This window comes from Balaenoptera ricei, chromosome 4 (assembly GCF_028023285.1).
Source record: "Balaenoptera ricei isolate mBalRic1 chromosome 4, mBalRic1.hap2, whole genome shotgun sequence".
Classification (NCBI taxonomy): Eukaryota; Metazoa; Chordata; class Mammalia; order Artiodactyla; family Balaenopteridae; genus Balaenoptera; species Balaenoptera ricei.
In genome coordinates, this window is record NC_082642.1 from 25,294,827 (window position 1) to 25,310,536 (window position 15,710).

The 15,710-nt window shown below is 32.7% G+C and overlaps 1 protein-coding gene across 5 annotated transcripts in view; it reads right to left on the reverse strand.

The window, feature by feature from the left end:
• DNAJC13 (DnaJ heat shock protein family (Hsp40) member C13) overlaps positions 1–15,710 on the reverse strand; it is a 123,435-nt gene that overhangs the window by 61,574 nt on the left and 46,151 nt on the right. For 4 of the 5 annotated variants that reach the window (XM_059920337.1, XM_059920335.1, XM_059920336.1 and 1 more), the window contains 12 exons: positions 14,591–14,757; positions 14,403–14,482; positions 14,151–14,320; positions 13,599–13,698; positions 11,474–11,581; positions 10,617–10,772; positions 9,808–9,864; positions 7,639–7,760; positions 5,242–5,317; positions 4,882–4,977; positions 3,988–4,131; positions 669–751 (listed from right to left, as the gene is read on the reverse strand). In XM_059920337.1, the coding sequence (XP_059776320.1) occupies positions 669–751; positions 3,988–4,131; positions 4,882–4,977; positions 5,242–5,317; positions 7,639–7,760; positions 9,808–9,864; positions 10,617–10,772; positions 11,474–11,581; positions 13,599–13,698; positions 14,151–14,320; positions 14,403–14,482; positions 14,591–14,757 (1,359 nt within the window). The remainder of the gene's footprint in view (positions 1–668; positions 752–3,987; positions 4,132–4,881; positions 4,978–5,241; positions 5,318–7,638; positions 7,761–9,807; positions 9,865–10,616; positions 10,773–11,473; positions 11,582–13,598; positions 13,699–14,150; positions 14,321–14,402; positions 14,483–14,590; positions 14,758–15,710) is intronic. The other variant, XM_059920339.1, reaches the window with a different exon arrangement.

The window sequence follows — 15,710 nt, forward strand, 5'->3', positions numbered from 1 at the left end:
GTATACTTGCTTTACAATGGTGTGTTAGTTTCTGCTTTATAACAAAGTGAATCAGTTATACATATACATATGTTCCCAAATCTCTTCCCTCTTGCGTCTCCCTCCCTCCCACCCTCCCTATCCCACCCCTCTAGGTGGTCACAAAGCACCGAGCTGATCTCCCTGTGCTATGTGGCTGCTTCACACTAGCTATCTATTTTACATTTGGTAGTGTATATATGTCCATGCCACTCTCTCACCCTGTCACATCTTACCCCTCCCCCTCCCCATATCCTCAAGTCCATTCTCTAGTAGGTCTGTGTCTTTATTCCCGTCTTGCCACTAGGTTCTTCATGACCTTTTTTTTTTTTTTCCTTAGATTCCATATATATGTGTTAGCATACTGTATTTGTTTTTCTCTTTCTGACTTACTTCACTCTGTATGACAGACTCTAACTCCATCCACCTCACTACAAATACCTCCATTTCATTTCTTTTTATGGCTGAGTAATATTCCATTGAATCATACCAATCTTAACAGTTATAATTCTTGACCCTGAGAGCATAAAAATACCTGTAGCATAAAGCACTAGATTCAGGCAAAAACAAAAAAACAAAAAAACAACTGTCCAAAAATTAAATTTGGCAATACCAAATTTAATTAATTGGAAAAGAGGCCTAAAGTTTACCTATAATAGAAGAGATCCCAGTTTGCTTCTATTTTTATTCTCTGTCTTCTCTTTCGAAGAACTACTGGCTTTTGATTTATATTCTGGAAAAGAAAAAAACTTCATAGTGCTCAATCTGGAGCTACCAAATAAGCTCAGTCAGAATATCATCACTTTGTAAGTGATGAGAAACATTTCCTTCATCAAATTTTGGCAGAGACAAAATTAATGAAACAAAATCTATAAAATATGAATACAAAATATTAGATTATATCACAATATAATACTTTGCCAGCATATATTTCTATAGTGTAGCTGAAATATTTTCCATGTAGCCTAAAGTTATTGTTTCAAATCCAAATTTTGTTAAAGTTTACAGTGATGACTAATAAAATTTGTAACAGTCAAAAACAGGTGACATTTTAAACATTTACATGCAGTTAATACAAAAATCATGGCAAACCAATAAACACAAAAGATTATAGGTTATTAAATTGCTACCAAAGCCAAGAGGAGCAAGTATAAATTGAAATAGCTAATGGACAAGAAATAAGTATCTACATTCAGACACATGTGAAGTGAGACTTTAATTTACTAGACAAAGAATATCAAAGACAACTCCACATGCAGGCAGTTTAATGCATTTCACACATGTAGCAGGGACTTAAAACTCACCATATTGTTTCTGTCCTGAATTTAATTGTAAAAAAGGAAAAAAAAATTTTTAAATGAAATAAAAATAAGAGAGTGAGCCTACATCTGCTATGCTATCTCTACTATATAAATTCCACAAGGATGTCACCAGTATAAATCATCTTTAAGACAGAAAAAGGCCCACCTGCTTCTCTGAGGTCTATGACTCAAATTTTAGGCAGTCATAAACCCATTTGAGAATTCAAAGAAAGCTATGGTCCTATTCCAGAGAAAGACACATACATAAGGTTTACAAATGGAGGGGAAGATTTCAAAGATTTCTTGTAAGTCTATATATGGACTGGAGGTTAAGAATCTTTGCTCTGAGTAAAACGTGTAGATATTTCAGTCATGAAAATTCTAATCCTCAATGTGACAGAAGCAAAAAGTAGAAAGTAGTTATAGATTAAAACATGAAAGTCTGTAACTTCATTAAGGAAGTGGCAAATCATATAAAATAAAGCAAGAAAACAGACTAGATATCACAGAAAGAAAAAAGGTAAAGTAGTAAATTTTAAAAAGTAAATGCTGTTTGAAATGTAAATCATATTGATTAATTAAGGAAATATTCCCTACAAATTTTAATTCTGTGCACTATCATGAAAACTAATGTTAGGTGACTTGAAGAAAGTATATAAATAGTTCATATTTTTAGTTTTAATGACAAACCCTTCCTTAAAACCTCTAATCAAGTACTACTTTCTTCAATTTCCCCTGCCCTCAGGACAAAAAGCTGGGAGTCTAGAGTTATGAAAATGTAAACACTATACAGAAAAAGGACAACCAGCTCTCCATAAACTAAGCTGACTGATTTAGAGACTTAGGTTAAAAGATCTAACTGGCTAAACAAATCCCTAAACTGAAAATAACATAAATAAGAAAAAAGTAATTTTATACATTAGCCAAAGGTTATTATTAATCCAACAAAGAACATTAGCTACAAATGGAACTGACTCCCTAAACATTCTGATTATATAAGAAATGCAGTTCATTTTAAGACTAAACAGTTAATCTAGACAATGGTTAATTTTCAGACTTTAGCTAAAGCACAGGTTCATTAATTAGATATTTTGGTGTTAATATTTCTACGAATAAAATAGTCACAAAGATTATTCACTGTTTCATAAATTAATGTTGAAAACAGTGTCCTGGCAGAAATAATTGCTCAGCACTTTAGATAACACCTCATGTAAATGAAACCAACAGACTGATAAAACATTATTGATATTAAAAATACATTGTTTTCCCTCTGAATTTTTTATCTTTAAATAACAGATGCTATCCACATTTCTAGCTAAAATAGCTTTGTGTTCAAGTGTATGCTGGATAAATGTTATATAGAAATCTGATGCCAAAAACTTATTTTCAGTATAATTATACCCAACAGCTTGAAACAACTGTTATTTCAGAAATGGGTTTAACTACCTGAAGCCAAAAGCTTGTAATTTTTAACAACTGTGAAAATCATTCATTTCATATCTACAGACTTTCAATTTTCAAATGCTATAGCAATATTATCATGACAAGACATGCACTGTCTTTTAGTATAGGTGCTTTTATTATTGACTTCCCTGTACATCAAAGCAACCCCAAAGGACAGAGAACGGAGGTACTGTTATTCTGATTTTATGAAAGGGGAAAGTGAAATTCTGAAAACCCGTAACTTGCCATATGGGTTGGTAGTAAGTGACAGAACCAGGCTCAGATGTACGTTAACCAATTGAAAGTTCAGTATTCTCTTTACTATCCTAGACCTCTGAAAGCCTGTTTAATGATTCTTAATAGTGCATATGTCACTCATACAAATTAGCATTAATTCATTATGCTCAACTTCTAAAGAACTCAATTTTGGTATCAATTTCAGATAGACACACAAGACAATAATATTTCTGTTCTTTTGCACCTGATGCCTTATGTTTAGATATTCTGGAAATTCATAAGAAACATGTTTGTTTCAGAAAGTTACTTATATTACTTTCCTTGAATAAGAAAATAGCTACCATAAATAAAGAGATGGTTAAAGGGAAAGAATATAAGTGTGGTCAACAAAGACTGAGATCAAGTCAACTTTTACATGAAACCTTAAATCATTCTTAACCACTGCACATTCCATCCTAGATAGAAGGATGAACATTACTGGATAGGTTCTGTAGCACATACTACATGCTGAAAAATGAGACTAAAACTGTTTCAGATCTGATCTTGATTTGAGGAGCTAATAATACTGAAATTTAAGTACATATAGTAAATTTAATTTTAACAATGTGAATCTTATTTTCAAAATACTTGTCTAGCTAGCTCTCAATAAAAAAGCTAAACAAGAAGGGCAACTTTACTTGTATAGCTACAAAACAAAGTTCAGAGAAGGAAAAAGATACATATGAATTCGAAAGTCTGGAAACTGCAAGTTATGGAAGAAACTTATGTAAGAAAGAGTGGAATTTTATATTAACTAACTAAAATCCTAACCACTGACTCATAAAACTATGAATTAAGAAAAATTTATATAAAAATATAATCAGAATTAAGTGATATTTCTTCAGGTGTTCGGTCAAAAGTATCTGTACCATTTCTGTGAACAGCAACAATTGAAGTAACCTAGGATATATGGAAGTGCTAGAAATTTGGAAGAAGACTTTATTTTTACCTCTTTTTGTGCAATGCCCATTCTATCCCTCCAATGCATTAACACAAGATCCACTTTTTCTTTGGCAAATTTTTCAACTTCTTTAGCAGCTTTACCAGCTAGTCTTTGCCACTCTGGAACTTTATTAAATTTTCCATACTGATCCTATAAAATAACGTTGAATTCCATTACAGTCCTATAATTTCAAATTTATTTTAAAAATCTAATTAAAGCCAAGTTGCACTATTTTACATGATTAAATGAATACTGAAAAAAAATAGTGAAAGAACAAGGTGAAAATTTCTACAACAAATTATACATTTTGTCCAAGAAATCTTAAACTTTTCTACCTAGTTTTCAAGATGAATCCTTTTAGAGGGATGGCAAGATATGAGTGGGAGATGGGTGCAGACAGAAGTGAGGTGAAGACAGGAAAAGAATACATATAAGACATTATTATAATAGCATATCTTGAAAGATGTTAAGTAATTTTCTCAAAGATGGCCCAACATTAATAATTAAGATAGCTCTGTAAAGAAAAAAAGCCCTACATAAATTATTTTTTTCAGTGTTGGCCCTTCACCAACATTTATCAATTACATATTATGTGCAAAATATCACCTTATACACTTGAAATTAAAAAAAAAAATCCATTCGTGAATGTACCAATATGCTGAGTTAGAGAAAAAAAATACAAGATTATTATTATTCATAAAATTAGATTGTGGTGATAACTGCATAACTGTAATGATTATAGAATTGGACACTAAAAACAGGTTAAAATTTGGGGGATGTAAATTTTACCTCAATAAAGCTGTTAATAATAATATTTAAAAAGAATACTACTATTTAACATGTGTTTCAGAAAAACGTACTCTTTCATCCCGAAAAGATACTCAGGACAAGCATATTTACCATTGCTATTTTCACATTATCTCTAACATGCATCCGATCAGCATCCTTCTCAGGAACTGGATCTGAGCTGTCCAAGTAAGCCAGCAAGCCTGGTGGCTAAAAACAACAAACAAAAACAAGATATAAAATCCATTTTCAAAACAACTGCACACACACACAAAAAACCTAGCCTTCGAAACCCAAATAAATTAATACTATGATTTAGCTATTAAGCATAGCATTTATTATATGACAACTCCTTTGATAAGTATCTTTTATATTAAAAACAAACAGATAAACCCTTAACAGTATAAACAACTTATCAATGGAATTTTATTGGGCAAGAATATATACATTTCTCCAGTTATTCAACTGACTTACCAAAATGCGTTTCAACAAGTTTGTCGCAGTTACATTATCAGCTGTCCAGAGTCCCACTAAATGTCTACTCAGCTGTCTGAAAAAAGCAGACGTTGAGAAAGGTTTGCTTCTTTATCTCAGGTAGAACAAAAAGGAATTTTTAAGAACAAAATATAAGAAATAAGACTACAGTAAAAAAAAAAAAAAAATCATTCTATCTACTCAACACTCTGTAATAACCTATATGGGAAAAGAATCTAAAAAAGAGTGGATATAGGTATATGTATAACTGATTCACTTTGCTGTATACCTGAATCTAACACAACATTGTAAATCAACTATACTCCAATAAAAAGTTTTAAAAATCATTCTGATGTTAAATACTAAAAATTAATATTTTAATTTGGAGAGATGTATGAGATAGTTAATTCAAATACTACTAACGTTTTAGTATTTTCTCCAAACTAAAATGCTTCCTTGATGAACTCACTAATTTTCAATGGACCTGAACATGAAGAAGTAGGTTCTTACCACTTTTAAAGATAGGGAAACAATTAGACTTGATAATATAATTAAGTTTGTATAACAAATCCTGCTATAGTGACCACAGCATTCTGGAATTCTTTGGAATTCTGAACATGAGCAAAAGTCAACTATGTTCTAATATATACTTTTTGACAAGGTCAGAGATAGAAAATATTTTCAGTTTTGGAGTCTGAACAAAGACTTAAAGCACTTTTGAGCTAAAAGCACATTTCGGTTCAAAGTGAAAATCTAAGATCCAAGTTGAATCTATGACTTAGTCATTTATTAATCTTAATCCCCACGATGATATCTGCTACCCAGACTGGAAGCTCCTCACAAACAGGGTATATATTTTATTCACCACAGACCATTCTGTGCTTTGATAAGGATTCAACTGCCATTTGCAATAAGAATGAGCATGAAACCTGTGAGGGGAATAACCAAATAACCATCTACAGGCTTATGTATTTATATATGTTACATTCCCAGAAGAAAAAAGTTCAATAGGAAAACCCAAATTGTGCTTTGTTCTGACACACACAAACACACACACACAAAACCACTACTAAAACTGTTCACTCTTATGCCTATTTGGAAGCTAACATATTGAAGTAATGACACTTGTAATTTCCTTCACTGGCATTTGGTAGGTATCATATCAATGATTCCTAAAAAGGTTTTAATTAGGGATAAGAGAGATAACATTTTATAGCAGCAATTTGCAAAAGATAAAGCAATGCAAATGAAAAGTAGTATTTCTATTATAATTTGACAGCTTTTCAATATTGTGATTGATCACAGTAGGGAACGCAATTGATTATAATAAAAAGGAACACAAAAAGCAAAGGGCTAACATAAAGGGGTTTAATAGAATTAGACATCAAATAGTTTCTAGTGTAACAAAAGATGGTGCTTAGCATTGCTAATAAGGCAGTAGACCAAGGAAATAACCTTCCTTTTATATCTTTTTATCCTTACAAGCAACACAGAAGACTACTTTTGTGACTAACATTTACAAGTAAGGGATGCAGATAGCTTCTTATAATAGTATAAACAGCAGAAAACTATTGGCAGGGCAGCATACTACAACATCCAATAACCGAACACAGGTGATAAAGAAATGAAATTTATATTTCCATAACAAAGTAAGCCTAAGTCAGCAATTTATGTTATTTCAAAAAGTCAAAAAGAACATGATTAAAACATTTATTATATATATATTTTTAACTAATATGAGTCATGAGTAATAATACGGTATGCTAAGGATATAGGAAAGGATCACATGTCGGGAATTATAAAGAAAATTAAAAGGGCTGGAATTCATACAGCCTGGAGTAAACAGATTTATGTGTTTCCTCATATTTGAAGGATTATTATAAAAAAAAAAAAAAGACTTGCCAAAGGGAAAATTGTTTAACTACAAGAGATTTAGGATAGGCTTAGGTTAGGCTGGTTAGATATTAAAGTTTTCTTTATTCTTAGAGTACCTAACTGACCAAAGTTATTTGAAAATTGACTAGGTGGGTCATCTACATGCAAGATGGCCAGGAGGAAATACAAGGAGAAAAACCCTGGGGACATGTGGCTCTAGTTCCATAAACTACTAGGCACTCTTTTCCATGTTCCAGTCCCATGACTATGGGTATAGAGCCTGATAAGCAGAGAGTGGGGGGAAAAAAAGCAGTTTTATTTTTTTTCCTCCCAAGTTATGCAGGGATAGGGACAATGATCATTTGGGTAAAATCCTTCCATAAGGAAAGGAAAAGAACTAAGTGAATCAAAAGAAAATGAAACATTTGTGCAATCCAAAGACTTCTTCTGTTTGTTTTACATAATATCTGAACCCCTTCTCTAAACAGCAAGTTAACTTATAGCAAATTAAATTTAACCTACCTATTTGTAAGCATCCTTTGATCTGAGCTTATTGTGAACATCGCAGTATGCAAATGTCGAGGTAAGGCACCTTCACTTAGGGCAAGCTCCTGCATTTTTGTAGCAATTTCTTTGTCACCTTCCTTTGGAAAAAGGGTAAGATGATCCCTAAAGCAACAATCTACAGCAAGCTATCCTGATTTTGTAAAACTAATTTTACATCTCTAGATAAAATTATTCAGTATACAATATAATAAAAATTTAAAATGCCACTTCAATTATCCAAAAATAACATAGGTGAACAGTAGTACAAGTTACTTAAAAAATATTATTTGCCTTTGGAATGAGGTTTAAATGTTCCCAGATAAATTTATCTTATGAATTAAACTTTGCTTAATATTAAAATTAGGTTCATTCCCTAAGTATATATAATATCAGCCAATGAAAGGGAGAGGTGACTCACAGAAATCAGCAATTCCTACCAAAGGCATCTGCAAACCTGGTTTGCTTTTGTTATTAAAGATATATTCATTTTCATGGTGAATACAATTCTTTATCTTTTTTAAAGAATGATGTGATGTTGAGGTAGTTCTTTCTATTCTGATGTCACTCTGCTTATTTAGACTCACTTTGACAAAAGGGTAGGACAGATAGAACTATTAATCAAAGGTAATCATAGAATTATGAATAGCAAGCAGTGTGATATTTAAGACAACCTGTCGAAAAGTAAAAATGCTCACGTTATTGAAAAAAGTACAAGTAAATAGAATAACTGAATATGCAGTAAGTATACAAATATACACACAGTATGAATACGTACATATATCATTTTGACACAAATGAACATGTAGTATGTATATAAAATATATATAGTATGTATATGTACATATATAATTTTGAACATGGTCTAAGAGGAAATTTACCAAAATACTAATAGCAGTTGTCTCTGGATGGTAAAAATATAGGTGATTTATTTCTTTGTTTTTTTTCTAAACAACCCAATGTTTCTTAAAAGATCATATACTGCTTTTGCAATCAGAAAACAATAATTTAAGATACTTGCCAGGATTTCAGTGTAAATAAATAGAGCCTTCCTTACACAGACATTGGCTGTAGTCACTGGCTACGAATCTGATACGTGTGGCTTGCACTGAAGTCAAAGTTGGCTTTTTGGTTATACCTGCCACTCATTAAATATTTCTGAATGAATGGCAATATATTAGTGGATCAAGGTCAGGAAAATACTTTTGTATGGTCTCACGGTCCTAACTGTCCCTGGTTACTTCAAGCTCTGTACGTGAGAGATGTGGTACTTACTTTGGAAGCTAATATTGAGCATAAAACCCATTAGCTGGAGGGGGAAAATTAGCCTTTAGCTGCATGTATACACTAAAAATGCATATAAACTTTGATGTTCCAATCAATCTAATGTCTATATATAATTTTTTTAATAGCTGCTTAAGAGTATACTAATTCTGTGCTTATTATTTAGCTACTTGTTAGATTTATGAGCTATAATGGCAGAATTTCTTGATGAAAGGAGCAAACACTCTTACATTTTAACCAAATTATTACTATGACAACGAAAGAATACAAGAATTCAAAAGTCATTAGACTGATATTGTAAACATACAGTATGTAAGTTCACATTCATAGCCCCATCTCATCTTCCAAAAAACATATAAGGCTAAAGCAACAATCCTGGAGAAGCAATAGCTCATGTCCACCAATATTATGTCCTGATCTCTAGAGCTTAATTACATATGCAGGTTAATATGAGGAACTTTTTCTTACCATACTTATTTGATACTACTTGGCTACAAACTAACTCCATTAACAGATTTCCATATAAACTCAGTACCTAAAGTTTCAATACCATCACCACCACCATCCCCAAAAAAGAGGAAGAGAGAAAGAATGCTAACTTTTCTTTTAAAGTAAAACAAACAAATAATGGAGGACCAGAAAGATTCATTTGCTCTAAATCCACTTACTTAAGAACTTTAAATTCTTAGTTTATTATTGAGGACTGTTTCTGCAACTAGTTTAAAACTAATCTAAGGATTTAAAATTACTTTTCTTACCCAGAAAAACTGCATATTTTCCATAAAAGACTTAATTTTGTCAGCCCAAGTTAAAATAGCCAATCAACATTCAAGTAAGTTTAACATTTCAAAATTGTTCTCTCACCTCTATTATTGCCTTCATAACCAATCCAGCTCCCTTTATAATTGCCATGGAAGGATGCTTCAAAATAGGGAGAAAAAAGTATCATAGAATAAAAGACTCTTATCCCAACATATTTAGCTGTTGCTCTTAAGAGGGATACACAATTTTATGCAAGGCATAAGCCATAAAATTAGTAAAGGCTACATCTCAAAGTCAGTTCACAGTTTGGTTTTAAAATGTTAGGTATTCTTACAATATAGCTTCACACATACTTAAAACAAAGAGTCTATAGTAGTAGAAAACAGCTGGCACTTATTTGAATATATATTCTACTTACTGGAATGATATCAAATAATTATGGTATTAAAATAATAGAAATCGACATTTATAATATAAATATAAAATATAAATATAAATATCATATACACACATGTACATAATAAATATTATGGTATTATATGAAATAAATATTTTCAATTGCTTACGAACAGCCCTGCTAAAGCTCATCTTATTATTTGGAAATTTTGTAGGGAACTACAAAAAACTACAAAAGGGAACTTTGGGTCTACCACAGAAAAAAATGAGTTTTTCACTACTTCTAAGATGGAAAAGATGGGCAACAGAGTCAAATAGTGGTCAAAGGCTATCAACAGAGCTCTATGTGAAACACAAAGAAATTCATGGAATTAAATGTCCTTATATGACAATGTACTTAGGCTATATTTATTTATATTACCACAGAAGCATACATGTACTATTTTAAAAACAAACTGACCCAAAAAGTGGTTCTCTCAGATTAGTTGTTATCTGATAAAAGTATAAGTTCTCACCTGAAAGAGTTTAAAAAGTGTTCTTCCATTGGATGCTACCATCTCCAAGAGCATATCAAACTGCTGCCCTTCTGTTGTCTCACTATATGGAGCACAGAGGGCAAAAGTAAGGAAGTCCAAGAGCGAACTAATAACTAGGGCACCAGTCCCATGATCCTGAAACAAAGTAACATATTGCCTTGGCTTAGGACAGAAAGCTTCACTTAAAACATAGCAGTAATGGGTTTCTTTCTGTTATTCTATATGTTAGAAGTAAACATTTAATTTCCCTACATGAGTTTCAAAGTACTCTTAACACGAGTACTACTGGAAGCAGTACTTGTTTTACTAATGTATCAATCCACAGTGCTTACCATATCTCAAAGGGAAAATAATTAAAATTCAGTCAAATTTCAAGAGAAAAACCAAGACTCTTCAAACATATATAACTAAGGTTAATGTGTATTTGTATAAAAAGCAATCTTTGACAACACTTGCAAAACTCTGGCAATTTGTTCATATTCCTTCTAGATGTTATATACTGCCCATCTCCAAAACTTACTAATGACTGAGGAACAAAGATTTGGCTTAGTTTTTTTTTAAGCAATTTGTTTCATAATGACATTTTTAAAGAGAGAAAAAAAGCAAAAATCTGGGATATAACTGATTTTAAGGCTTTGCAACTTATCCTTTCCAGATAAATGTATATAGTCCTAAAACAAAATATTTTATTATTAATGACCAAGCTAAACCAATACTGACCAAAAGTTGAGGGCCACAATTTAAAAACAAAACAAAAAACTGTCCCTGCTGTACTTACAGAATACCTTTCAATATGTATGGTATCTCTCATTAAGACAAATTTAATTATAACTTACCACATGGGAATTAAATTTCTCCAGTAAGTTTTCCAGAAACTTCTTTGAAGAGAGAAGAGAAGCTTTGTTTAGCTGTTCTTGTCTTAAGTCATAGTCATCATGCATGGGCTATTGATTAAAAACAGTGATAATTCATAAGCAGTGGCATCACACAAAAGTCATTTATAAAGAGTACTCATTGAACACTGAAAGAACTAAAAACCACAGCCTTTAAAATTTAAGGCAGAAAGGAATCTCGTGATAAGAGGGCAGAAGTGATAATTTCTCCTGGGTCTGATGAGACTTCGTGGATGATCTGCCTAACAAGTAACTGTAGATAGTACTGCACAAGGTAATTTTGAGAGAAAAAGTCACAGATCTCCTTCTTAAAAAGCAAATGACATCCATTCTCCCTCCCCCAATTTTGTAATATAAATTTGAAATGATAAAACTTAGCATTTAAAAGTAAGTACTAAAATTAGCAGTAAATACTTCCTGTCTCAAGATGATTCTCTTTTGACTGCTGGAATAAACTAAGAGCATAAAAAGGATTCCAGCATGACAGTTAAGAGTAAAGATCAAATCCTAATTCTGCTACTGACTATAACCAAGCTTAGATAGTTAAATTACTTTAGCTCTCTTAGTTTCATTTTCCTCAGCTATAAAGTGGGAATAACAGTACTTACCTCACTGGACTATTATGAAGTTCAAATGAGATAATTCATGTAAAATACACAGCAAACACCTAACTTTTAATGAGGTCTCAACGTGTTTACTTCACACTACTGTTATTTTATGTTCTAATTATTCCACTAATTCTTTTTTTATTATTATTATTTTTAAATATTTATTTGTTTATTTATTTGGCTGCATCGGGTCTTAGTTGCAGCATGCGGGGTCTTAGTTGCGGCATGCGGGATCTTCGTTGCTGCATGCAGGGTCTTCATTGCGGCATGCGGGATCTCTGGTTGCGGCATGCGAACTCTTAGTTGCAGTGTGTGGGATCTAGTTCCCTGACCAGGGATCGACCCCAGACCCCCTGAATTGGGAGCACGGAGTCTTAACCACTGGATCACCAGGGAAGACCCTCACTAATTCTTTAATGGAATTATTTGTAGTAAAGATAATAAAATCCACTTTGGGGAATAAATGCAAGGTTTTAAACAAGTGATTACTTATGTTTACTGTATACCACAAAGTCTGCCTAAAAACACTTAATATAAGGAATAAAGTCTCATATACTCTACACAAAATTGAGATAAATCAGAAACTTGAAAGTTATATTGAACAGCTGCTTTTCCCCCCAACAAGCTGTCAGCAAGTTAGATTTTTACCTCTCAAACAGCTTTCAAATGTGCCTTCTTTAGCCTATCCTACCTCAGCATCTCATGTCTTACATGATAATTTGCTCTACCTGCCTCTAACTTGACCTTTAATCTACACTCCACATACCATCCATGAGCTTTCTAAAATTCAAACATGGTATGTTAGAACTCCTGTTGAAAAATCCTTCAGTTGTTCCTTACTAAAGCATACAAAAATCTTGCTTCTCTGTCTGATACAAAAGGCTTTTTATGGCTGTCTCTGCATACATCTCTAGCTATAACTCCGAATCCCATGTGCCCCCATACATAGGTTATGATCCAGTCATATTCAATTATTTGCTGCTTCCCAAATATGCTTTTGCACACGCTATTCCTTCCTCCTAGGAAAGTCTTCTCACAGCTAGAAAATACCTGCCTGCCTTTCAAGATTCAGATCAAGGTAATGTCTTCCAGAAAGACTGGCTTAGAATCTTTTATCTTCTCCTCATCACAAAACTAAAATTAAGTGCTGCTTTTTATGGATCCCATGGCCTCTACTACTTTATATTGTATACATATGCCTACCTTACTAGACTGTTAGCAATTTCAAGGAAGTAACTCTGCCTTAACATCTTTGTATTTCTAGTACATAGCATGGTGCCTAGTTTATAGGCTATGTTAAACAAATGTTTATTTGAATAAGTAGATGGCTATGAGAGCAAGTTAGGAAATATAGAAACACTGAATTTAATTGGTACAATGAAAATCTGGATTTGTGGAAGTTTAAACCATCAGTCAACTTAAACAAAATCAGTTTACTTAAGAAAAACACTAGTACTTACACACATGAGGGCACAGAGCATATCAACGGCTGCATGGATTACTCCATTGTTGCTCCTCTTGAGTGCTTTTACTACCTTCACTCCTAGACGCTCCCGAAACCTTGGGGAACAAAACAACAGCATATAGTAGCAATGCCTGGGCATTATTCTATTATTTTATTATTAAAATATAATATAAGTCATCTTAAGTTTCTATTGCATTACTATAGCAATTACATATTCTGAATCCCATCTCTGGAACATATCAGTTATCATAATAATTTTTTTCTTTCAAGGGGAAGATTTTTTTTAAGCTTAATTAAAACTAAAAGGCATATAATTTCCCATTCAAATTCACTAAAACAGAGTCAGTAATATCACGGGTGAATGGATAAATAAGTCAGAAATATCATTTCCATTCACCTTCCTTTTTTATTTCTCATGAATAGAAACTACTATATCACCATATTAAAAGGTCATCAGGTTTTACTCAGATATAAAGAGGTAAATTGTTGATTATTTGCTATTTTGAGTTGTTCAAATTCTCTGAAGAAAAAAATTAAGGCAACTTACTTTGGAAGCTGAGTAAAGGCTAGAAAACCAGCTTTGGAAGCCACAAGCCTCCTCACAGCCTGGAACTGACTCTCAAGTTCTGCATTTGAAGCAACAACATCCCCCTCTTGGGACAATAATGCCGTTATGGCATTATTGATCAGTTTTTCTTTGTTTTCTGAGAAGAGACCCTAGGTAAGGAAGGATATTTCAAAAAAGTTTCCATACCAAAAGTTAATGACAATGAACACATTATGATACAATTTATCTTACATCCTGCGTCACTGCATGGAGAACTCCGCTATACGAAATATTAGCGTTGAACCTGAATACAGCATCTGCAAAGTTGCCATCTGTAAGGAGATGAAATGTTCAAAAAGATTTAGAGATTTGCATTATATTTCTTAAATTATTGTTAAGTAGATGGATGGAAATGCAATTACATTTAAATCAATACTTACTTGGAGGTGTAGCCAAGAATCTGAGATGAAGGCTCTCTACCTCTTCATCGACAGGCATGCTGAGTAACCCCCATCGTTGACCTTTATGAGTTGATGTCATTTTTACACAAACATCTCTGTTACCAGAGGCTCTTACTCCATCCAGCAAACTTGCTAATAAGGAATCTCTAAGCAAGGTTAAAAATATAAAGCTTTTAGGATTGATAATTTAGGAAAATTTTGATGTAGAAGGCAGCATAGGCCCTTTAGCAGGTTACCTGCTCAGAGGGGCACTCTGGGTACAAGAGAAGCTAAAAAGAACAGTGGTGAGAACATTAGGAGAACATTAGGAGAGAACATTAGGAGAGAACCTGACATTCCAATACTAGCTCTTCACTTTGCTGTTACATACCATGTACGAGTTACTAAAGGAATGGATCTTTAACGTTTTCCTCTTGTTTTTTTAATTTTAAGATTATTTTTAACAGTTTTGCTGAGGTATAACTTACAAATTACAAAATTCATTCAATTAAAACGTACAGTCTGGTAATTTTTAGTAAATTTGTACAGTTGTGCAATCATTATCACAAACCAGTTTTTGTACACTTCCATCACCCCAAGGCAACCATTTATCTCCTTCTGTCTCTACAGTTTTACTTTTTCAAGAAACTTCATCAAGAGAATGAAAAGACAAGCCACATTTGGGAGAAAATATTTACAAAAGACATATCTGATAAAGGACTATTACCCAAAATATACAAAGAACTCTTAAAATTCAACAATAAGAAAAACAATCCAATTAAAAAATGATCCAAAGTCCTTAACAGAGACCTCACCAAAGAAGATATGCAGACAGCAAAAAAACACATGAAAAGGTGCTCTACATCATACGACATCAGGAAAATGCTAATTTAAACAACAAGATACCATAACACCAGTATTAGAATGGCCAAAATCTGGAACACTGACACCACCAAATGCTGATGAGGATGTGGAACAACAGGAACTCTCATTCACTGCTGGTTGGAATGCAAAATGGTTGGAATGCACAATGGTACAGCCACTTTTGGAAGACAGTTTGGCAGTTCTTACAAAACTCAACATCCTCTTACCATATGATCCAGTGATTACATTCCTTTGT